Source organism: Zonotrichia leucophrys, chromosome 9 (assembly GCF_028769735.1).
Source record: "Zonotrichia leucophrys gambelii isolate GWCS_2022_RI chromosome 9, RI_Zleu_2.0, whole genome shotgun sequence".
NCBI lineage: Eukaryota > Metazoa > Chordata > Aves > Passeriformes > Passerellidae > Zonotrichia > Zonotrichia leucophrys.
The window spans coordinates 16450362-16475468 of record NC_088179.1 but is presented as its reverse complement, the minus strand read 5'-3'; the positions used below and the strand labels follow the sequence as shown (position 1 = coordinate 16475468).

The 25107-nt window shown below is 47.5% G+C and overlaps 1 protein-coding gene across 1 annotated transcript in view; it reads right to left on the bottom strand.

The window, feature by feature from the left end:
• DIS3L2 (DIS3 like 3'-5' exoribonuclease 2) overlaps positions 1-25107 on the bottom strand; it is a 179158-nt gene that overhangs the window by 15513 nt on the left and 138538 nt on the right. Inside the window, exon 15 of the mRNA XM_064720694.1 lies at positions 21546-21625. Within this exon, the coding sequence (XP_064576764.1) occupies positions 21546-21625 (80 nt within the window). The remainder of the gene's footprint in view (positions 1-21545; positions 21626-25107) is intronic.

Sequence of the window (25107 nt, the reverse complement as noted above, 5' to 3'; positions counted from 1 at the left end):
ACAGTACAGCCTTGACAGCATCACACTTGAACCAAACAGTGTCATGGAAAGCTGGTGCTGAGAAAGGCAGCCCTGATGTGTCTGTGTGTGTCTGAGAGAGCTCTAAAGACACTGATGGATTTATGCTCCCTTGCTAAGGGCAGTACACTGCTGGGAGCCCCTGCTCTCTGCTGGCTTGGAAGGGATTATTGTTACAGCACAATCTCACACCAAACAGGAGATCTACAGCCACCCCCTGTGAATGGGACTCTAAATCCTGCTGCATTCACCCACAAAGTCACCTCCCACAGAAGGCTGCAAATAGTCCTGTTCACATCCAACAGGAGCAGCATCAGCTGAAGGAAAACAGTAAAGAAACAGCAGCAAGGCTCAACCAACAAACCCTCTCCCAAGGTGTTAGGTCCAAAGATGCTGGATGTGGTATGACTTTTTCTTCCTTAAATCATGTTCGCTTATTTTTGATTACAGCTCTTCCATGAAGCAGAGGAACTTGAGAGGTTTCTATAAAAGCTCTTCTAAAATCAACATTAGCTAATCCCACATCTCCTGAGAGAGCAGCCAATGACACAATTATGCTCTTTGGTGAGTAGCTGGGCGGGCACTTCCAATGGCTCTTTTCCATGCAAAATTTTGCAAGAACAGTGTGCTATTTTCTTGGTGACACTCTGCCTATCCAACAAACAGGAGCATCTTCAGCCATCCACTCTGGAACAGCACTGCTGCCTGAAGAGCCATGAAAATCAAATCCCCTATTATCCAAAAAAATTGGATTACAGTGTTACATATGAGCCTTGTAATGTTGGTGTGGAGTTCCTGTTGCCAATGACAGTTGCCAAAAGACCAAAAGACCTACTTTTTTTTTGAAAGAAAAAGTAGTAAAAGGCAAGAATGCTGGCGGTTCCTGGCTTGATGAAAGTCATTTGTGCTCCTCTCACAGCTAGCAGTAGCCTTGTACAAAGCATAGCTGAATAATGGAATTACTCCACTTTCTGAGATTGCTCAATTAACTCTTGGTTAAAACTGCTACCATTGAAACTTGATGAGAATAGCAGCTCTGAGGCAGTTTTAGATTCATTTCTTACTAAGCTAGAATGGCTTTTCCCTATAATGAACACCCTTTCCGGGGTATAAAGAATGCCCTTTATATTAGCTATGGTGCCTTCCCAGTAATAGATGCCTACAACACAAATGCATGGGAGGATTCTCTGAATACAAATGTCACTTATGGACCACTCTCACACCTTGAGGCTGGAAATGCCACAAGACTGCTCTCTTTGCTTTATCCAAATTATCTGTGGTACAGTGGAAAACTGTTTTAAGTTCTCAATGCTGACGCTGGGCTCCTGAAGGCATTTGGCATGATTAGGAATTAATTGCTTAACGCCTGATGTACTGGTCTGCACACAGGGATTAAGACTGCTAGAAAAACCTCAGCCATTTGACTGAATTTCTTTGAAATTATCAGCACCACTTTGCAGCCCTGTTAAATGAAATTGCTGAGTACATCTGGCAGCACAGCGTCAGGCCAGACGTCGCAGCGCTGGATGGCACAAGCAGCCACAGAGCCTTTGGGACCTCTTGGCTCTCAGCTGTGTGGGTGGAAAAGGCCCCCTGCCCAGCCTGGAGCTCCTCACCCTCATCTGTGGTTCATATGGAAGGGATAAAGTCAATACCTGCCCGTCCTACCATCCTCCCTCCTGTCTGGATTCCAATGGCAAAGGAGGCATCCTTGGACTGAAGTGTTGGTGTTGCAGAGGATGCAGCCACTGCGGGCTGTGCCTCTTCATTAAAGGTTAATATGACTGCAGTCTGCTCCTTTCCATGCTAATTGGTGACAACCTTCAGACTCCTGGCATGGTGCTCAAGTGCCCCTCTGTGCCAAAACAGAGTTTTCAGCTGCTGTGGGCCAGGGATGAAAGCTTAGACCTGCATGCATGTGCTGGGCCACACAGGATGGGGAGGCACAACTTCAGCAGGCTCCCTCAGCCTCAGCTCCACTGTTCTCCACAATCTTCTCACAATTACCACATTTTTGAGCCCAGGGCAGAGGACTTTACTCTCAGCATCACACACAGAGGAAGAACTCCATCCAGGAATGGCCTTCCTAGATCTAGACATTCCTTTTTTCATGGACCCCAAAGAAGCCCCTGGAGTGCTGCTCACTCAGAGTGGGCACACAGCCTCATATACGTCCCCTTCTAGGAATGTGTCCAGTCCTCAGGGCTGCCTGGCACTGCCACACTGACCTCCCACTTGTGCTAGGTGTCAGCATCAAAGTGACCGCAATGTTAAAACCCTTCCCTGAATGCACAAGCCCTTCACCTTTGTGGGAAAGACAATGGGAAAGAGTTTGCAATCCTCCAGAAGCTGTGCAGTTGGGAATCCCAGTCCTGCTTTCCATAGATCTGTATCAGATCCAGTCTGTCTTTCCAAGGAGCCACCAGGTCTCCAAGATCTCGGCTCTCAAAGGCAGCTATGATGCCAAGAGCCCAGCTCCCATTCTGCAGAGCCACAGGGAAGGGATAAGGATGGACCACTAATGCACAGTGCTGTCCTCAACTACCGGGTCTCACGAAGCAATGACACCTGGGCTGGCAATCCTTACATCTGGGAATGCATTAGGATGCTCCCAAGCAAGGGAGTGCCCAGCCACCTTGGGCCAGAGCAGGGACCTGAGACCTGAGTTTTCTCCAGCCCATGGTAATTTCTGGTGGGTGAATGAGCTCAGAGCTAGGCTGGGGCTGGGATGGGGCAGAGGAGAGGGGAGATACCTCACAGCCAGTGTCCAAGCTGGGCAGTCCACATTCCTGAGACGTGCAGTCTGATATGCCACTGGCTCCCAAAGCACAGCTTATGACAAGACACATAATATTAATGTCATCAAGAGTCTGGCTAGGAGGAGAATGGAAAGAATTCCTGAATGAATGCAGACAGTCCCTCTGCTGACGGGAAAGTCTCCAGCCCCACACATCAGGCCAGCACTGCCTGTTATCAGACTGCCTTTCCCACTGGAAGGAGGAAACAGGAATGAAAGGCACTTTTCCTCACCATTAAAAGTTTATGCAAGTGATTTATGGGTCACAAAAATTAGCAAGTGCGTTGCTGAGTGCTCCACACAGCAGCGTGTGTTACGTGGCTGCTGACCAGAAATGCCAAGACCCATTAGGTGGAAGCAAAGGGCAGCATGATGGAAAGTTAAAGATGCTTTTTGCCGATTTAATTAATTAGCCAGGTCTTTTCTACATCCCCTGCAGCCTTCATTAATGTAATGTTGAAGTAAAGAAATATTAACAATTCAGACAACACATTAATATTAACACAACACCTGCAAAATGCAAGTGTAAGTCCATTAGGTAAACATGATCTTAAGCCATTGAGGCAGAAATAATATTCTGACATTTCCTAGCACAAGTATCCTGCAGAGATACTGTCCATCACTTATGCTGCCTTATAAGCCATGGCCCCTGGTACATGGGGGCTCTTCATCTGTTACTAGTCCCTGAAATGATGAGAAAAACTTACATTTCCATTAAGATATTTACCCGTTCCATATGGAAAGTGTCTTACTAAAGCCATGTCATGAACCAGAAAGATCAGAAGGGATTTTTAAAAGGATTTTATCTCTGTGCCAGCAAGGGATGGAGATAAAACCTGAACCTGATAGCTTGTAAATATTAACCTACACTTGGGAATGCTCCAGAACATCAGCTTTCTATTATGGTGGTTTCATCAGAGACAAGTTTTCATTAAGGGGGGAACAAACAGTTAATCACCCAGAGAACTGATAGTGCCGCAGGGAGTCACAGACTGCTAGAACCAGCCTTCCTGTTTCACATTCCCCATCAGCTGCTATTCTCCCAGACATTCCTGCTGAGGAGATATTCACATCCTGTGTGTGCTACACCCTTCAGCCTTTGGACTTGCTTCTTCCTAGTTTACCTGGCATTAAAGAGTTGATTACTTCCAAAGAAGGAGATAATCTGATGGTCAAGGGGGAAATAAAGAATACTGGATGAACATTCCAGACTAGAAGCATACTCTGAGATAATCAAGGACTGGGAGAGCATACATCTCCCAACCAGGATGTGACCCAGGGACAAACAAGGAGTCTGCAGAAACTCATTGAGAAATTAACAACAAAAGATAACAAAAAAAGAGTTCAAAATACCAAACCCACGGAAAGTAACCTACTTAATCTGGCAGCCAAAGCCAGTGGTGGCACAACAACTCAGCATACACCCCTGATGTTCATGAAGTGGAAGTCAGGCAGTGACTTGCTAAGTAATGCCCTCTTCTGGTGCAAGTCTCTGATCCAAGCAATGCAGAGTAACTTCAAAGTTGCATTAGGCTGGCCTTTTACAGTTGAATTCTAGCAATCCCCACCTTCATCTTTCTCACAGCCTCTCTGGGTGCTTGTTCCAGTTCTTAACCATGCTCACAAATATTGTTTGGGCTCTTGGGAAGGGACCTCCAGGAGAAGCAATCACCCAGACTGGCCAGCATTCAGCAAGGGCCTTGGCAGAGGAGGACTGCTCAAGAGAAACGCTGCAGATCAAGGCAATCAGAACGACCACTGGGACCACTGTTTCTGAGAATATCTGTGTCAGAAAAACACAGGTAACTTAGCAAGTTCCCAAGGTCCCAGCAGACAACACCCAAAGGTAGCTGCTCCCTGGCCATGGGATGCTCTGCTGGGGGTGCTGCTTTCCAGGCTCGCAGCATTTCCATGGGTCAGGGCTCACAGCACTGCCCAGCATCGCTCTGGTTCAACCTCAGATTTGCAGTTGTAGCACTGAGTGTGGGCAGGTTAAGGGGAACAGTTGTATCAATACAGAGCGAGCGATCCAGCTGGCTCTGGCTGTATTATTCTTGGTCTGAAATGATTGCAAAGCAATCATGAACCTTCTGGTTACCAGGACTTTCAAAGACATGGAAACCCGAGGGGGAGAGAAGCAAGGTATGGGGGGACACCAACAGCAGATTGGGGTTAAAACAACCGATAAAAATTGGCAGGGAAATGGGCCACAGAGAATTTGGGGGGTGATGTTTTCTAAATATGCTACTGAAATACTCTGGATAACTTCTGCTTTCAAGCAGCCTCTTGGCAGATTACAATGTCCCAGAAGGTTTTATATCCAGCTCCTACGATCTTAAACTAAATATTAGGTGAGAAAAACATGCTTCTAAGGAAAAGTCAAACATAGCCCTGAGTGAAAAACAATGATCAGGAGAATGAACATATTGGGTTTGCTGAATATACAACCAACATCCATTTTCTTGCCCAAAAAATAAAGCCAAGGGAATAAAATGCAGAGATGAGCAGAATGGAAAAGCTGCAGGAAATTCAGGCAGTCTCCCCTCACCCCACATATTTCCCCAGGCAGGACTCTCACCCTGCCTGGCCTCAGCCAGCAGGCTTGGAGCTTTGCCTTGAATTCCTCAGAGAGCCTTACACCCTCTGCAGCAGGACAGGCTCAAGGTACAATGGGTCTTTTCCATCTGTAACTTCTCTCCCTTGACTTTTATGTGCATCGATTCAAAAGCTGTTTGATTTACTGATGCAGGGGCTGTGAAGAGTCTAGTTTGGTCTAAGGACAGCCTGAGGTTAAAGGCAGCAGTGCAATTTCACCACCCTGTCCATTACAAGAAAATGTTCAGATCTGGATTTACAGTCATGTTCCAGTGAGCCCACACATCATGGCAGGCTGAAATTAGCCTCATTTTCACAATGGGATTGAGTAAAAATGGATCAACATCCCACTGGGGCTGAACACCCCATGGAGAAAGCCATGGGAGCGGGTCCTGAACGGCACCTTGGAGGGTGTGTGGCTGTGGGTGACAGAGAGCTCTTTGTCTCCAGATGGAGCTACTGCAGCCAGATGGCAGATGAGGATAGACGAGGCAGTTTCAATGAGACCATAACAGGTGAGGATGAGTGGCATGGGACCTATCACTGTAAGCAAGGGAGAATTGTATCCTTCAAGTCCAGAGATGGATGTGATGACTCTCCAGAGCTGCACTGCAAGAAAGGACTTTGTAATGTGTCCCAGTCCCTCTGCTGTCTGCAAAGCCTCAGATGCTGCTGGGTGAATTTAGCAAATACCTCCCTCCCTGACTGTCACAGTCATAACCTGGTTATTCCAGCTAGTTCCTCCATTGACTTTTATAGATCCCTCAGCTCCATCTAGGAACAGAGAAACCAAATCTAGATCCATGATGATATGCTGGAACTGCTCCTTTGGGTCAGGGTTTTACTAGAAGAAAGGAAGCTTGGTTGAAATGATGACCTAGGTGCAACGAAGAAGAACTCTTGCAATGTTACCTTGCAGCTCTTCCAGAGTTCAGCAGCACAGATCAATCTCCTGAAAAAAATCTACTATCACAAGAAAGCAGACACACAGATCTGTCAGCACATTTGTGCTGCTGAAACTGATGGATCTCAGCACTGGATCATGGTAAGATTTGCAACACTGTCATCTTGCAAAGCCTTGGCAGTGCCTTTTAATCCTTGGAAAAGGAGCACTTCAGGCATCAGTTCTTGACTTTGCATTTGAATCTTGCAAAGCCAAAACAACAACGTCTCTTGGAGCACAGGGCATATCCTAAGATGCCCTGGAGCTTTCTTGTCCTACAGACATTGAGTAGCAATCTCCAAATGACAAAACAGAAATAAAACCATATATCCTCACGCTTTGGTGAGCCTCCAATCCAAGCCTGACAGATACCTGGCTATGAGTGCTGTGTCTCTCAGACTGCTTAACACTTGAATAAACAGGGGAAATGTACATTTAGAAGAAGCCCAGGTTTATCCCTTTCTCTTCCAATGAGCCCTATTAACTCTTGGGGAAAAATCCTTTTTCCCCTTTGAGACATGTGTACCCTGTCTGTCACCAGCAGGCCTCGTGTTGTGTAAAGTAACCAATCAGCAGGAAAACCCCAAATTCTTCAGTGACCCCAGGCCTGGAGCCAACGATTGACCTGCTGGTTCTTATTGTTTCTTCCCTTATCATTTCCTGTAATTGGAAGAATAGGGATGATATTGCCTGTTCTCCTGATCCCTTAGTCATCCCAAACCATTGAAGTATCTCTTGAGTGCCCTTGGACTTGTTGCAACATCATTGCTGCCTACGTGAAAAATCAATAATGGACCATATCTGAGGGCCATACCAGGTGGGAAGTTTTCACTTTTATAACTTGGCCCCAGGGAGGCAGCAGACTTCCCTAAGGAGTGGGTCTGATCTATGTATTGGGCCTTTGGCTCTCTACCAAGAGTTACTCAATAACATCCAAGTAAAAGCTTTGGAAGCTTCCTCCAACTGATCAACCTGTTGAATCTGGACAGCTGAGAAGGATGGTGAAGCTCCATCAGATACCCTTCACTGACCAGTTTCAGCAGGGGACAAACCCACTCAGAGCCACTGCCTGCAGCAGCAACATGACTCTGTCAAGAGGTGTTAAGAAAGGGGACACACAATAGTTAAAACAGACAATCCAAGTACCAGGAAAAGGGAAGGGATTACAAGAATCTGGTAACCACCACAGGGGATACAACAGCTTCTCTTACTGCCCACACTTCATGTGCTCACTTACTGCTGTCTGGACATGACAGACACCAGCAGCTTCTGTGGATGCCTGTGGGAGCATGTCACTCCACAGCAAGGGAGGCACCAACCCCACTTCAGCCTGGCCGTGCTCCATATCACACCAAGACAGATCCCATATGGAAAGGAAACAGTTCGGGAGCGAAGCATGGATGGGCTGTATGTCAAAGCATGGGAAATACAGCTTAGGGTACGTGCAATCCAGGCACATTATACCCTCTTTGAAACTCACTCTCCCATTGTTATTTAACATCCTGAACTTTCAGCCAGAGACTCCCATCCGCGCCCCAAACTGGCCTGGGTATGGCTGGGAAGAAGAAAGGGAGCTTGAAATGAACTGTGGAAAGATTTAAGTGCTCTAACTGCTGCTTTCCAATACAATTTTCCACTTGGGGCAGGGGAAGGGAAGGAGGAAAGCCTGACAGTAGTTTAGAGCCAGTCACAATTGTGACAGGTTCTTCTTTTCCATTTCCAACCAGCTCACAGGCAGGAGGAGCACTTTAACTTCCATTAATTATCACAGCCTTATTCCAGCCCAGGGTTTCAGAGCAGCAGTGGCAAACTCTTAAGACCTGTGAGGAGCAGGTCCTGCCTCAAAGTGTGCTACACTACTCAGTGCAGTAAAAATCTATAATTCATGAAACCAAGAGCTACTGCAACTCTTCCTAGAGTACCTCAGTTTGCAGCTACTGTAGGCAGTACAAGGGCATCTCCTGTAGGCAGCACCAGTTCTGTCACAGAAGAGGATCACACAAACAACTTCTTGCACTCCAGACTCTGAGAACAGGTTAACAGCCATTTAACAGATGGATCTCTTGCACACCCAAGCTGCACACACAGAAAAAAAGGAGATTAACAGAGGAGTAGATTACTTCTGTCTCCTCCCTGGCAACCAGAGACTCCTGTTGTAACTCAACCACCACGTGAAGTTTATGGCATTTATCAGTACTGATTACTGGATACACAGTCTCAAAGTGCAGGCATGGTGTTTAGGGAGATGCAGGCAGCTCAAACACACAGTCTTCATGCAACTGGGGCAAAACTCTTATGAAATATTGCTACGTGGTTTCTCCCACTTTTTGGATTCATTATAAACTATCAATGAACATTATTTAAAAATAGCTGCAACTGAGATGTGCCTGTGCAGGGACTAAGATGCCCTAGCTCAGCATTTCAGCCCATGCTGCCCCCTGTTCCTTCCTGCTCCTCTGCCAACAGGGCTGATCCATCCTCAGCTGGTCTTCCCTGCTGATACCCAGTCCCTGTTTCTACCCACTCCCAGCTGCAGCTACCATCCCCTCATGCTCGCTGATGACAAAATGTGCCATTCTCCATTCCCCAGCTGACACCAGACCTTTCCAGAACTGCCCCCTCTGACACTCACAGGTATTTTGGCACTGAGTAATGAAAGCAGGGAGATGCTGCTGCTGCTGCTGGATGCAGGCAGACCTGCTTCCCAGGGACCCCACAGTCACCCCAGCAGATGCTGGTGAGCATGAAGGATTCAGGTGCTTCATGGCTTTGAGTGGAAAATGAGCCCAGCCACAAGCACTGTTTCCCTGCCTGCACCACCTGAACAGCTGATCCCTCCAGCTGTGGCAAATCTACCAGTCTGGAGCAGGTGAGGGGCAAGCCTACATCTGCATGGACACATGCAAAAGGAGGAAGGAGGACTGCCTATGAATTCAAATTTAGAGTGACTGGGACAGCTCACACAGCAGCTCCACGTTCAGCTCTGAGTCACACAGGATCCAGCCTGGGGAGCAATTACTGGTGCACAAAAGCTCTTGAGCTGCAACAAAAGAATGACAAGGAGCTTCTCATCAAAACCCCTTGAAATCTTTATCTTGCCCACTTAGGCTTGGGAGGATACTTCCTTCTGCTAACAGAAGTGAAGCCTCAGCAGAGCATTTGGGATGCTGGAGAGGAAATGTCCAGTGAAGTGAATCAGGGGTGAGCAGCAGCCACTGCAGCACAGCAGCAATGACAGCCCTGACAACATCATCCCATTCCCATGCCAGCACTTAGGACTACAGGAACTACACTCCATTAGGAACAAGCTGTTCCCCTAATTCAGTCGTCCTGACTCCTCTGTTAAAACATTTTCCTGAAACTGTGTAGGACTTTGACTAAGCAAATGCACTTTGGCATCTGAATTCAGCCCTCTAGCTGCCAGTGCATCACCCCCTACAAGCCCAGCCTGGGCTACTGAGAGCCACATGGAAAGAGGAAATCCCCAAACCACAGCCTGCTCCCAAATCAGGTCTGCAGCACCAAGGAGCTCCCCACACTTCAACCCTCCTCCCTGCATCCTCACACACAGATGAGCTTTTTACTCTACAAACCTCACAGACTGCTCTAGGACTGAAAGAGAATTACATTAGAGCAAGCACACGCCCAGTTGTTCATTTTGTATGTGCTGACAGTCTTGTTTTGACTCCGCTTTCTACATTTAAGGTGTTAATGGGAACCTTGATGCATTTCAGAGGGAACGTGCACAGATAGAAGACAGATGCATGAGGCTAAAACCTGGCTCCCAGATTTCATATCAAATGTTGGATTTGTTTATATCCATATGATGCAATCTCCATAAAAGCAATCAACTACCACCAAAAGGAGATGTTTCAATATCTGCATAGCCTTCACGCACTAGGCATTAGGTTGCTTTTATGATGCAGAATAATATAATGGATTTCTTCCACAAGTTCCCAAATGCTGTTATTAAGTGTTGCTTCTCTAATAAAATATGCTGCAACATACAGCAGTACATGATGTGGCATTTACACAAGCCTTTTCTCCATATAGGACTTGCTGGCTTTTAACAAATCTGTCTCTTCTATACACTACAGAAGCACAAGATGAGTAATTATGTTCTCCGCTTAATAATGTTTTTGCACTGGCCAATTTAACAGCTAATCTCCACAAACCTATGAGATAGTCCCCCCAGCAGCTAAATTTGCATGTTGTAATCAAGTCTTGCTATTAAATCATACTTTGCAACAATAGCTGAGCTGTCAACGACAAGCAGCAGCTCTCGGCTCTTGCACTGGCACCATGCAGGCAAAAGCCCTGGATAAACATGCACAAAGCCTCACTGCTCTGCCAGCTAGGAGAGCATCCCTTTGCACTTTTGGGAGCTTGGAAATGGCTACACCCATGACAGATCTCAGGACAAACATCCTTTGTCTCGCTCAGCTCTCTGGTCAGTCAGCTTGCAAGCTGTTTTCTCCAGGCCTGCCTGCTGCTCTCTGCAGTGATGCAAAGCCAAGCTGGTTTGGCTGTGGTGTGCTCTGTCATACTTCTCTGACTGCTTTTTATGGTGTCCTTAAAAACTGAGCATACTGTGTGCAACAGAGAGTTCCCTTTGCAGCAAAGGTCCTGTCTTGGCTGCGTGGGCAGAGCAGCTTGTGCAGCCAAGCTGTGATCAGAGCACTGCACCCTTCAGGGTTAGCCACGCTCCTTGAAAATGCCCTGCCCGATTTTCCAGTTTCTTTGCTGTCCTTGTTGATCACAGTGCAGCAAGAGGACCAGAATCAGTTCAGTTAAATGTCCCTGTTAGTGTCATCACAGTTTGGATGAATAGCTGGTGTGACACAAACATTAAACAGATGTTTGATCTTCCTCCACTGGCTTTGACCAGGGACTGATCCCCTACTCTGTACTTCCCATTTGCCCTCACAAAACCTCATCCCCAAAGAGACCCACACAAACTTCAGCTGAGCTCAGCACCATATTCCTGCTCCTGTACATTCACTGAAGCAACGTGTCCCTTCACTGAAGCAACGTGTCCCTTCTCCTCTGCTTTCCCACAACCTCAGTTTTCTCTCAGTGACTGTAAATATCTGAGTGACCTGAGCGTATCTGTCAAAGAACAGCACCAAGAGGCAATTCCTCTGAATTCCTGCAGCAAACATCACTGTTCTGGTCCAGGCTGTTACTGGTGCCAAAAACTCTTGCTCTGAACCATATTCTGACTCTCTGCAAAATGCTGCAAATGTGCAATAAATAGCATAGTCCTTTTGAATCCTGCCTTTTGCAGTACCTTTACCAGAGGCAGAATTTCAACACAGCAACGTGGATCAGCCCCAGCCTGGCCACATCGATGATGTCTTTCTGTCCTAATGATTCTTCCTAGGCATTAGCACAACATTTATTTCTACCTTGCCCTGTTCTTCCCATTTATCCACAAATCTGACAAGGTCTCCTTCCTTTTAAAACACAGGGAAAGAAGAATTTCTCGCTGGAATAGGCTCACTCTGTGAAAGCAGAAAGATCAATCTAGATTCAATCTGTCTCACTAATTGTTGGAGGCTGTTACTGACCTGGGGCTGGCCTGGCTGTGAGTGAACGTGTGAGCACAGGCAGCCTGCTCCCAGCTTCTCCTGCTTTATGCTGCAAACAAGTCACACCAGACTTCTTTGTGCATGGGGACCCTGTCCACTCCTGTTACCTGGACCCTTGTGCCCAGCCACATGTCACCAGGCAGTGCCTGTCTTGCAAGACTGCAAATGAGCACTGAGCTTAAATAAAGCATGAACCACTCATTAAGGAGGACTTATCCTCACCTCACTTTAGGTCCTATTTTACCACAAAGTCCCTCCCAGGAGTACTTCCAGAGGGGCTAAGTCAGTGTGGTCTTCCTTGAAAGTCAGGACAACTGCACGTGTAGCTGATCACTAAACTGATTATGTTGAGATGAGCAGGGTTTGCATCAACTCTTTTACTACATCAGACTGTTTAACCTGGACTGTCTCAGTAAAATGAGATTATGCCAGAGATGCAACATGTACAAGAGCTGTGCTAGGGCTGGTTTTCACCACAGGGATGGTTGATGAGCAGTTGAGATGTCGGTCTCTGCTCAGCTCAGTGGAGACAGAAAGAAATATCTGTGAGCAGCCCAGAGGCAGGCAAGAGCTGTGCTGAACAAGGCAGGAGTGAGCAGTGATCTGATCAGCCAGAAATGTACAGGAATAGTTCATCACTGCTGTGCTCAAGTGTCAAAGTTACTGGAGGAGCTGAAGGGCAGAGAGCAAGGAAAGTAGGAGGGGAAGTGAGGGATCCTGCACTGCTCAGCTCACCAGGCCAGTGCCCAGAGTAGTGTGGCCAAGCAGAAGCAGGAAAGCCAGACAAGACCTGAGCCAGGCTAAAACCCAGGCTGGGCTCTGCACCTGCCTGTACCAGCCAAACACCATGTGCAGGTAATCGTGCCCACAGCAGCAGAGCTCTGCAGAAACTGAGAGTTGAGTGGCAATGATAAAAGTTCACTTTTTTTCTATTCCCTTCTTTTTGATGATGGCAACGTGCTTTATAAATGCTAATAAAAAAGCCCCCAAGGATTCTTGCAGGATTCGTGCAGGATTCTTGCTCTTTTTTGCTCTGTGGAGGGTGGTGGTGCAGAAACAGACAACGTGATTTGCCAGAGACCATGCAAGCAACAGCCTCTGAGTTGGGAGCTGACCATGGAGCTCCCACCCCATGTGAGCTGGTGAGGGGTCCCGTGGGATCAACAGAGAACTGGACATTCCCAGAGGCAGAAAAAGCTTGCAGCACATCTTGGCCAGTAATGAGGCTGCTCATTTAAGAGTGCTGCATTTCAGATGAGACAGGTGAAGGACACAAAATTTAAGATGTTCAAAGCTGTTCTGAGGTATTTCAAACCAACTTCCATTAAAATTAATGGAAACATTAATGCAAAGTACACTCAAATCCTCAAGCAGGTTCTTTTCAAGCAAGATCTTTCCATTAACTTGAAAGAAAGTTGTGCCCAAATCCTCTTACATTGCTGGGAACATCTGAGACAGGCAAAGTCAGGTTACAAATCCATTAGGCTCCAGACTGAGTAATGAATGGCCAGTTGAAAGAGGTGAAAGTGCTAAGCTGTGAGAGGAATCCCACTCAGGGTGACCTTGAGTGAGGGGCTGAACACACAAAACATGCATGTGACTTGGAGTTCCTTTTTTCAATGGAGAGGAAGTAGGGAGGTGTGGAGAGAGTAGAATCCATTGCCAGACTGATGTAGCTGCTCTGAACCGTGGAAAAAAAAACATTGAAAAAGCAGCAGGACCAAGAACAACGCTCAGCAGTAGCTGGAAAAATAGAACTGGGACCTTAGCTGCTCAGGAGAGGGTAAGAAGAGATAGTTCCACTCTCACCCTCTAATTTGTGAAGACATAATTTCAATAAGGTCCATGGAATGCCCAACTCAGCAGAGTATATGGAGAGAGGAGTAGTGTCAGTGCAAAATTGGTCTTTTACACTAACACAGAGCAATGTGTCAAGGATTTAAGACTGGAAGGATTATTTCACGAGCTGATGCTGTGTGCCTGGAGGCCTTTAGGTAGCTACTATTCCATTAAAAAAGACTTGCAGGGTCTAAAACACATTCCAGAAGCATTTGTCCTTGAAAGAGAATTCACTGTTCTTCTCTTGGCCCAATTTCCCAGTTAATCTCTCTTGCCTTTCAAATGTGTGCTTTATTTCTAATCTGAACCCTTCAGCTTTCAGCCAGTAGCTCTTTATGAGAGAGCAGTCCCAGCTGGCTGACAATCCACTGGGTTACTCCAGCTCACAGTGTCCATGCCCTGGGGAACCGAGGCACTCGGTGCTGCACAGACCAGAGAGGTCCTGCCTGTGGGAAACCAAAACCCTGGCTCCCTCTGGGCAGACAGCACAGATCCACCAGCAGGATGCTGAGCAGGAATGGCAGGTTTATCCCCAAGCAGAGCATCCCTCATTACAGCCAGCTCCAAGTACTCAGGATTCCCTTCATCACCTTTGGTCTTACCCCACTGTCTGTCCTTGCAAGGAACTCTCCATCCTTTGTACCAAAGCACCTCCTGACAAGGCAAAAGAAGGCAGCACATCCTCTTACCCTCTGTCCCAGCTTGTAACATCCCAGGGTGGCCACCAAACCTGCTACTGGCAGAGAAGTCACTCTGCACTCTGCCTATACATTCAGTGACACAGAGACCAGGCCAAAACAATGACTCCGTTTCCCTAATCATTTAGAAAAGGACATGCCTAGAAATCCTACTGGGAGAGGGATAGCTAGGGGGTCTGGTGGTTTTTCTAGCCAGATCCCAGCTCAGGAGAGTGCCTTCCTTGACACAAAATCAATTCTGCAGCTTGGGTTCATGATGAAATTGAGAAGTGCCTCTTGTGGAGGGATGATTATTCATTCTTTCTCACGTCACATCTGTCCTCTCCCATGTTCATAAGGGCTAATCACAGACTCATCTAATTCAGGGCTGCTAAGAAACCCATATGCACAGGCTGGCAATTCAAGCCCAGATATAGCTCACTGCCTTGAGCATTAGTCAGACACGTACAGGCCAGGGAAATGGTGCCGAAATGCTGCTGAGGGCTGTAAAACATATTGTTAAACAAATGGATGTGTAAACAGAGCTCTGGGATGACACATGGAGACAGCACCTCTAACTCAATGACAACTGCAGCTGATGGTCTCACCTACCTGACTGCCACCAAATACCCAGACACCTAACACCGACACAAGGAGGTTTTACAGCTCCTTCCCAAGCAAACACTGGGAAGATAACAAACTCCTTTAAGTCAGTCCAGGGAGAGAAGAGAGGTCCCACACTCACTGGGATTTAAGAGCCCAGTCCTTCCTGCCTCTTGTGGGTGGGAGCATACACTGACTGCTCTGGAACCCTGATGAGGATTTAAAGAGGGCTACTGGTCACTGTGGGATACTGTGTAAATCCCCAAAGAAAGCTTCAAACATTTGTTTGTAAGGGTTAAGTTTATGTTCAAATCCCATCTGCCTGCTCAAGAAGAAGGCAGGTTTCCTTAATCACCTTTTCCATTTGCATCCTCCTCATTGACTGACACTCAAGGATTTGGCAGTTACTATTTCTACAGCTCTGATGGACTGGAAAACTATTATTAAGCAGCAGGGTGGCAGGAGGAGACAGGTCTGTGTCAAGAAAAGCAGCTATGTAGTACCTGGGCAGAGCCTTTTGCAATAATAGTCCTTTTACCCCATCTAGGAATGGCCACAGGGTCCCTCTGGAAGGAAAGAACAACTCTCTGCTCCTCAAAGTCTCAAGTGACAAAGGCGGCTTTGCAGCTTATGTCCCAACAGCCTGTGGAGGTGCAAGACAGAAACCCCAGCTCATGCCTTAGGCAGGAAGGATTCCATATCTTTCAAAGTTTTAAAGGTCAACCTCCAGACTTATTCTCCTGGACAATTTACCCTTCATTGAACCAATGCCAAAACCAGGAGGACTGGTTTATCTCCATGTACAGGGACAGAATAATTCACCAGCCTTGCTGGCAAACTCCAACGCTCACCCTCTGGCAGGTGAAGGGAGTACTTGTGTAAAGTTTAGTGTCAACAGAGAAACAGAAAACAACACATGGTATCAAAAGAAAAATTCCAATGTGCTATCCTATCCTTTTTTTTTTTTTTCTGGCAATTGCAATGATTTTGTTTTGTTCTGAGATCTAAACAAAGCATTTCACAAGTTTCAGGTGAATAACTGCTGCAAGAAAGCATCTGTCCAAACCTGTGACGTCAAGGGACATGCACATGGATTCTCCCCATGAAATTCTAGTCCACCTCACAAGACAAACAGGAGAAGATGCCACTTTCAGAGACTTCTCTAGCCCTGCAAGCTGGAGTGGGGCAGAGCATGATCACTAATTGGGAAATCAGATGCCACCAGGGGAGTTCCTTTACACCAACAGAAGCAGTGCTCATTCACTGGGATGTGCACCATGAAACAACCATGTAATAAGGCAGGTCAGACACCCAGGGACTGTGTGAGCTGTGCAGCAGCTCCTTGTGCAAACAACTCACTCTGCAAGCCCCAATTTCTCAAAAGGAACAAAAACACGGTAAGCCTGCCAGCTCACTGCAGAACAACCAGGTCCATGCTAAAGTCCAACACATGAGCTGTACACCTGGGAAGTATCCCTGAAAACAAATCAGCGGCTGTGTCAGCTGCTGTACACATTTTCTTCCTAGCACTGCCAGTCAATATGTCTTCTAGCAAAAAAGAATAAACTCCAAACAATTCTGCTTTGCTTTTTCAGTAAAAACAAACCCTCCCAAACCTCGACCCAAACTCTGTTTACACCAAAACTGCTTCAGTCCTGAATAGGAGCAATAAATGGAGTGAGCTAAAGTGCTAGTGACAAATAACCCATTCAAATGATTCCAGCATAATTATAGGTTGGCTCTCTTGATGTCACATTGGGTACATCACTGCAGATATTACATTCACCTTATGAAAAGATTGCACAGAGCAACTCAGTTGGTAACCCAAACAGCATTATGTATCATGAGTCTGTCAGCATCAGGAGTGCATGCACCCTGGCATTTGAAGTCCTGGTGTTTCAAGTGATAATCCAATGTACCAGACAACACTGATCTCTATATAAAAGGGGGCACCACTTTTCCTTTCAACTGGAGCTGTTTTTCACTTCTCATTCTGAAGAGTTGTGTGGTGCTGCCCGCAAGTGGCTACACTGCACAGCAGCTCAATCTGCAGCACTCTGGGTCCCCAGAGAGAAGAAGTGATCAATACTCCAATGCTGCTTTTGTATGAGGTCTCTAAGTGCTTCCATGCAAGATGCTGCTCCTCTGGGTTTTGAAATTACTCTGAAGAGAATGTGAAAGCCCCCACTGCAAATTCATAATCCTGACACAAACTGCAGCTGCGGTACAGAATGAAAATGAAATTCATTGGTGAGCTGCAAGCTGGTCTATTGGCAAAGGTGGAATCTGGGATGTGGGGAAGGGACCTCAAAAACAGACCCAAACCTCAACCTTGAGGGAGCAGGAAAATCATATTAGAGAAGTACCAGCTGGGGACAAGGAAGTGTCATACTTGACAGGGATTTACACCTCCCTGGTGGGTCTGGGATGGCAGAGACCCCGAGCACTGCATCATCTGAGAAAGGTGGCAGTAATCAGTGTTGGGAGGGAAGACAAAGTCTGATCCTTGGGAGGGAAGGATCAGACTTGCTGTGGGTAGATGGGCAGAGCCTAGAAGGTCTCCAGAGAAGCATCTGGATAGTGATGGTGAGTGCAGAGAACAGATTGCATTTTCTGTTTCTTGGATACAGCCAAAAGAACACTGAACTTCTCGCAATTAATTTCTTCCAGGGGGATCTTGAATTTGCTTTGGCTCTTCCTGCACACAGGCTGGAAGAAGTCTTTCATGCTGAGCTGTAACCTTTAGGAACTCATCCTTCCTGCTGCCTGCAGCCCACAGGAGCAGGACCAGGCACGCCGGGCAGGCTGGCTTCAGAGTGGGCAGCTGGAGCTTCCTCAGCACAGCCCATAACACATTCCTGGAGCAGGGCCTTGGTGAGGGCATGTTGTAAGACAGGATTCATGAGCCATGGTGGGTGTGAATGAACTTGATGGTCTTTTACTGCCTGGCTGGGTTTTGCAATTGGATCCTGTGTAGGATCAGAGAAATCCAGCCTGTGTCAAGTGGCAGTGAAAGCAAGCCAGTCCCACTGTCAACACCTGATATGTGCCGTGTCAACACCTGACAGGACACCTGGCAGGGCTGTCTCCTCCTTGATGTCACTGCTCCAGGGCCATCTGAGGGTTGACAGTATGCTCCTGTTCCAAGTGTCACTCAGCACCAGTCACTGTGTGTCTGTGTCACAGCACAGTGCTCCCCTCGCAGGACCTAGGGCTCTGGCCACCACATTGACTGATCTCCATTAGGGAGAATTTAAGCAACATGACTTAAAAATGAGAAAGCACATTGCTTGCTTCTGTCAGGTCAAGCCACTTCCTCTGGGGCCAGGAAGGACTGACAAAGCTGGAAAGGACTGGATGCCCAGGGAATGAAAACGCCTAGGTCTGAGCAGGAGGAAGAGGAGAAGTGATGTCCCTTGGTCTCACCCCTGTGACTGCAGGGCAGTAACAGCTCTGTTCCTCCATACAGCTCCAAGCTGCCTCTGGGACTATCAAATGCCACTGCATACCTGTCTATTATTGCCTGGGTTGGAAGCGCAGGGCAAGCAGCTGGGGGCTCAGCACCTCTTTTGCTCTCAATCCAAGGCTTCCAAGACTTCCAAGGTTCCACTGAGTCCAGTCCACCCAAAGTGCTTGGCACCCAAGGTGGCACTGTGCCCATGAATGTTCCTGCAGACAGGCAGGCAACACACAGCTGACTGGAGGGGGAACATATCCTTGGAAGGGTTTTATCATTTTAAAGGGAACAAATTCCAATTGATTGCCCTTGTAAGAGCCTGCATGGTACTTGCACTTCTAGCCTAATCAATAGAAATTTTAATTGCTCTGGTAATTACACTTTCAGCAATGCTGCAGTCCTTTGTTCTCCAAGTGGGAGACCAATATCTGCTGTTCTCCGGTGGCCCCATCTGGCTGCAGCCTGGAACAGCATTTGCCACTTGCAGGGGAGGGGACAATCCATCAGTGACCAGGGTGACACCAAGCCTTGACACACACAGCCTGGCTGGTGCAGATCTCTGGGGCACAGGGTGCACTCCCCAGGTCAGAATGGGTTTCTGCCAGAATCACCTCAGAGTCACCTCAGCTTTCTCCTGTTAAAGCTGCTGCTCAAGAGCTTCACACATCTGCATGCCTGCCATAAGTTTTTCTCTGGAGCAGGTCCCAGGTCTGATGCTTTGCTGAGGGCACTGGGCTCTAGGGTGCACACTTCCATGCATAAGCTTGCAGTGTGTCACCAGTATTTCTTCTCTGGGCTGTAAATGGTTCCAAAATAGAATGCAGACACCAAGGTTATGTTGCTTTAGCTTCTGACTACATCTTCAGCAGGCAGAGGAACTCTTCCCCCCTGAGTCCTGATGGGTACTTTTAAAGCCTGACCGCACTTGGGAGAACACAGGCTTTACAAGTTACCCTGGAAAATTACTATAATGAAGAACCATCATGACAAGTGCCATGTTACTGTATGGACATCAGATTAACCCTATGGCAGGACCAGTAATTGAGAAGAACAGTCTCTGCTTTGCTGAGTAGGAGCCATGTTTGGTGCTTCCCAACACTACTCAAATTTAAAGTTCTTGTGCTTGGTTCCAGAACCAAGCACATGTTCAGCTCAAGGGTGTTTTACCTGCAAGAACACGTCAGCTGTAGCACAGACCTTCACGCTTCAGCTCCCCAGCCCAGGACTGCCAGAAGCACTGGGCTGCACACACGGTTTGGGGGGGCTAAGTGTGTGTGCAAACCTAGCAAGGCTCTCCCTGGGAAATGGGATCCTGCTCCCCCCAGCTTGGTCAAGCAAGCTATGAAATACAGAGTACTGCATGAAGGTGTAATTGCAGTGTGGATCTGTCAGGCACACACAAAGTCTGGATTTACTTGCAATTGCATTCATCCTGCCTACAATGTATTTTTTCAAGCCATGATGCTGGCTGGCATGGCCCAGGCATTCTCCCATGCCTGCCAGAATCACAGGACACAGCCATACATCTCTCAATCAACAGCTGTTAATGTGACACAGCTACTTTGTCACACACACTGGGCCTCTCACAGCTAACAGCAAGGTTTCCAAGAAGAATTGCTACTGGCCTTAGCACTTAAACAAAACAGTTCTACTCATGTCCCTGGAGTTTGCTCAAACAATAGCAGAAAACACCCACTGGAGCCTGAGGAGAAGGAGGGTCTGTGGCAGAAAAACCACAGCTGCTGATTTTTGAGATATACACCACACAATTAGAAACACTGGTCTATAAACATCCTCAACAAAGCCTAGCAGGTCTGGGGGGGTTTCTTTTCCTCACTGTCCATTGTGTGCCACTGCCTTTAAAACCCTCTAAAACAGAGGCTCCTCCCTTGGTGATTTTATGCTTTGGTGCTAAACTACACGTTGCCCTGTGAGCTTGGTGGTGCTGGAGGCACCAACTCTGCTCATTCAAGGCTCTGGGCCTGGGATACTTGGGATGGGACCATGTACCACGGGTGCTGATCACCCACCCACAGGCAGGAAGGAGTCTGCCACAAATGACCTCCCTTCCTGTTTAAATATTAAGATTTCTCAGCTAAGACCCTGGTCTGTGCATTTGCAGATGTCCCTCTTCCTTGCTGGGACTGCTCTTGTTGGCCTTTCTGAGAAGATCTAATTACAGGCTGTTCTGTTCATTGACAATTTCATATACTCTCGTTTTTTAGGTTAACTTGAATAACTGGCAAGAAGCAGAACTCCATGGGTGGAGTAACAGGCCATGGATTTATGACATGCTGGTATTCAGGGCGAACACAGAAATATCCTGAACTCTGCTGCTGCTGTCAATTTGATAATGAGAATGTGATTTGAAATAAAAACATCTTGGGTGCCAATTCACTACAGCAGCTAGTAAAAATAGGCAGAATACCTAGAAATAGAGGACTCTGTGCTCCAAACACATCCAAAGCTTGAATATCATATAGTATCTTACAAAAACAGAGCACGTGGCTGCACTGGGGCTATGGTACCTCACAGGCCATTCAGTGAACTCCTGCATGAGCCTCAGCAGAGAGAATAGGATGTCTGTGAGTCCAGCTAAGCACAGGTGAGGGCTCTGCTTTCAAGTGCTCTGCAGCCTTTGGGTGCTTTCCCCCAGGCCATGCTCCCAGAGTTACCCCAACAGTGTAGAGTGTGAATTGCAAACACCCCTGGGCAAAGCCTGGGTGAGCTCTGTCAGAGCTCGAGGTACCCAAGAGCAGGCCTTTTAGACAAATAAAAGCAGCTTTTAAAAGCTAGAGAAAAAAAAAAAACAAAAAACAAGGGGCTGCAGGGCCTCGTGCATTTTAAAGAATCTGGCCTTTACAGGAGTGTTTCCAGTTTCAGATCAAGCCTGGGGTCTTCTTTAATCTACTTTTAAGTGGTACAAGCAGTTGAAGCAGTTGTGATCCCTTTGCCAGGAGGCAGGGCAGTCTACTTTCACCGCACCTTCCCGTGTTTGCTGTGTGTAATCTTCCACAGGACTTACCTGTTGCTGTCCCGGTACTGATAGATATAACAGCCCTGAGGCATCCCACTCTCCTGGTCCAAGGCAAACGAGAGCTTCATCTGCACACAGGAGAAGGGGTGTGGGACAATGAAAAGAGAGAGAAAAAAAAAAAAGGCAACATTTTAGGCTCTTGATAATTACAGCAACTTCAAGCAAGGCTTGTGGGAGAAAGCTTAACTCACCAAGGCTGACACGCAAACACCGTGGCCTGGAACATACAGTGGGGTTCCAAACCTCAGGGAAAAGTCACATGCATTGCAGAAACCTCTTGCTTTTTCCACCCTTTGTTACTATAAAGTGTTCGTGGTTCCTCTGAAATGCACGGGTTGTAACAGCTGAGCCCTCCAAACCCACCCACACACAGCACCCTCAGCAGCGCGGCTGCGGTTCCCCTCAGACACTGCGCAAACGACTTTCTCCAGCGGCAGCTGCAGTTCCCACGAGCCTTTCTCTGAAAACCTTCCCGGCTCCATCTCGTTCCTCCAGTGCATTAGAACAGAGGAGAAACCACAGAGGGAAAGGTGACAGATTTTTCCTTCTGTGCAGAGTTATTAAAGAGCTGTTAGAAGGGTTTGCAGTTTGGATCCGCCTCCGGCAGCAGGCTATAATGGGACCTGGAAGCTGCTTTGGTTGCAGCTCCAAGAAGGCATTCAGCAAGGGTTTTTGGATTTCAAACACAGCTTGTTTTATTAAGGGGGAAAAATTAATCCTCTTTCAACAAGCAACAGAATGGTTCTGTGGGGAGACTTTTTTGCTGAAAATGTCTTCAGTGATTTTGTACACTGAGCTGCCTAGAAAACAGCATGGAACTGAGTTCTGCAACAGCCCTGCACATCCAAGCAGGTCCTCATTACCCTGGGGAAGGCTGCTGGCCCCCAGGTCAATGTCCCACCAGCTCTCACAGCCATGACCCCTGGGCTCAGCTAAAGAGCTGCAGACCTTGACCAGGAGCCAGCAGGGAGGGTAAGAGGGGCAGCATCCTTTAGAGGAGGTACCTGCCAGTCTTCACACATGTTTTTGGGGTCACAGAGATTACTATCAGAAGGGCTGTTGCCGGTGCTGGATTGTGCAGGACTCCTGAAATGGTCTGGGAAGATCACCACAAGGGCTAAAAGTCAAAGGAGGTTTGTTATGATGAGCCTGACCTTTTTAAGCAAAGAAAGGAGGAGAGCAGTGTTGAGCCACTGCATTTGATCACAGACTCCTCTCCTCTGGACTCCAAGAAAATTGCTAGTTCAAATTAATGGCTTATTCAGGAATGAACACAGAATTAAAACATCTTTCTCCTCTAGGCTGTAAAGAAACCCTGTGTGCTGAATCACTAGATGATGCACTGATTTTCCCTTCCCTAAAGAGTAGCAAAGTCACACACTGTGCTCTCACTGACCCAAATAAAACTGCATGCCAAGAAATCATTGAAAAATTCACCACCTTGAATACTGAGTAAAGAATCAAGTACTAAGCTGAGGCCAAATTCAGCTGAGCTGCCCTGACATCCACAGCCCTACCAGTGTAAGGCACTCTGAAACAAGCTCATGCAACACCACAGAACATGAGTGCCCACGGTACACACATCACATTTATAGCACTGTCAAGACAGCAAGCTCTTAACACTCTCCACAGCTCCCCCTCTTGCAAGCCCTGATCTTGCACCAAGCAAGGTCACTCAGAGCCACTCTGGAGAGCAATGTTCATGGCAGGACAGCAGGGCCGGCTGGGGATGCTGCTTCTGGCCAAGACCCATGAAGCCTGGCTGTGGATCCAGCCTCTCCAGATGCTAGGATGGCTCATGGCAGCTACCACATGGGAGCAGGAGGTCAGCAAGAAACAAAGGAACCTCCCCAAGGGAGACAAGCAATCACCTTGCTGGCCATATGTGCTCCATAAGCAGAGTCCCTGGTGTGGGGAACTGAAGGAGGAACTGGGAACTGCTTAAAACCATTTTTTCTGGGCTAGGTTTTCCAAAACTTTCCTCCTAGAATATTAGAAAGCATCTCTGAGTCCAAAGGGACAGCAATTATTGCAGACACAAATCCACCAGATCCTCTTCTCTGTGGAAAAGGCGCTGCACCAGAGAATCAGTGGAGACGAAGCACAAAAGGAGTGTAAAATTTGGCAAAATTGTGGCTTTGGCAACTTTCAACAATAATTTTGATCAGGACAAACTCAGGAGTGCCTGAACCTCTTTCTTGCAGCTCTCAGCTAAGTGGGGTCTGGGGTTACACTGACTGAGAATCTCTGGTTATAGCTCACCTGGGCTCTGGGTGCCCTGCACAGCTCAAGGGTGGAACCACCTCTGTGCAAGGACACAAATCCAGGGGAGGGAAGAAATGAAGGAAGGAAAAAGGCTGGGAAGGAAAATAGCCTTGTTTTGACAGGCTGCTAAGGAAAGCCTTGGGGCAATCAGGTATGGGAAGGTGACCTTTCCACTATCTGGGGGGATGAGATCCCATGGAACCTGCCTACCCCAAAAGGAAAGATCACAGTTCCCAAAGATAACGGGTTTTCAACTTTCTGTTATTTTAATCCTTCTTTGTCTGCTCATGATATTCCAGACAAATAAAACACACCCTGCTTGGCATGCTCAGCCATCTCTGCATCACCTACCAGTGCCAGCAAGGCCTGGATGGTGGGGACTACACGTGGCCTGACCATCTGGGTCAATGCTGTCAGGCAAGAGGACGTTGCCATCACCCACAGTGACAAGAGGAGCACACTCAGAGAAAGGTCAGGGTCAGGCTGTCACACAGAGGTGTGTAACTAAAGGTCTGTCCCAGCAACGAAAGCTCAAGGCAGCTGTCACTGATTCACAGCCCATGCTCTTCTGCAGATCTGCCCTGTTCATGCACTGTCATGGTCAGCCAGGAGGGGGAAGAGGGGACCTGTGCTTGTCACCAGGAGTCCTTACAGACCCCAAATGAACAGTCAAGCTCTGACTGTGCAGCCACCAGCAATGGTCTGGCTGCCTTTGCTCCTTTGGTGGCATTTGGCCTCTGCAGAGAGCACAAAGCCCTCAGGCAAAACTCATGACAGGGTGGAAAGCCAACAGGTAAGGCAGCTAGGGAAGGACTAGCTGTTGAGAGAGCACACTGGCAATGCAGAAATTATAAGCTTACTGCTAAGCTTAACAAGGCTGTCCACACCCACTGAACATCTTGCAGTTGGGTCCTCTCTGCCACTGGAGCCTCAGCAGAGTTCCACTGGTCAGACTCTGTCACTTCTGCACTGTAAAGGCACTCATGTCTCCCAGCACATCAGTGCTTTGGAAGGCCAGCACAGATTTTTCCTCTCATGCTAATGCTAATCTATGAATCTAATCTGTGGCCTGCTGCCATAGACTTCTGAAAACAGAACTCAAGCGTCCTTTCCCAGCTCTCTGCACCCCTACAGCGCTGCTTCTCTCTGGTCCTATCTTCTCCAGAAGATGCCCTTTCCTTTTGCCTTCACTCACACAAAACCTCTGGTTACTTCTGAATCACAGAAGGCTGCAGGGCAAGGCTGGGACAAATGTCAAGAGCTGACTGACCACTTCATTATTCTT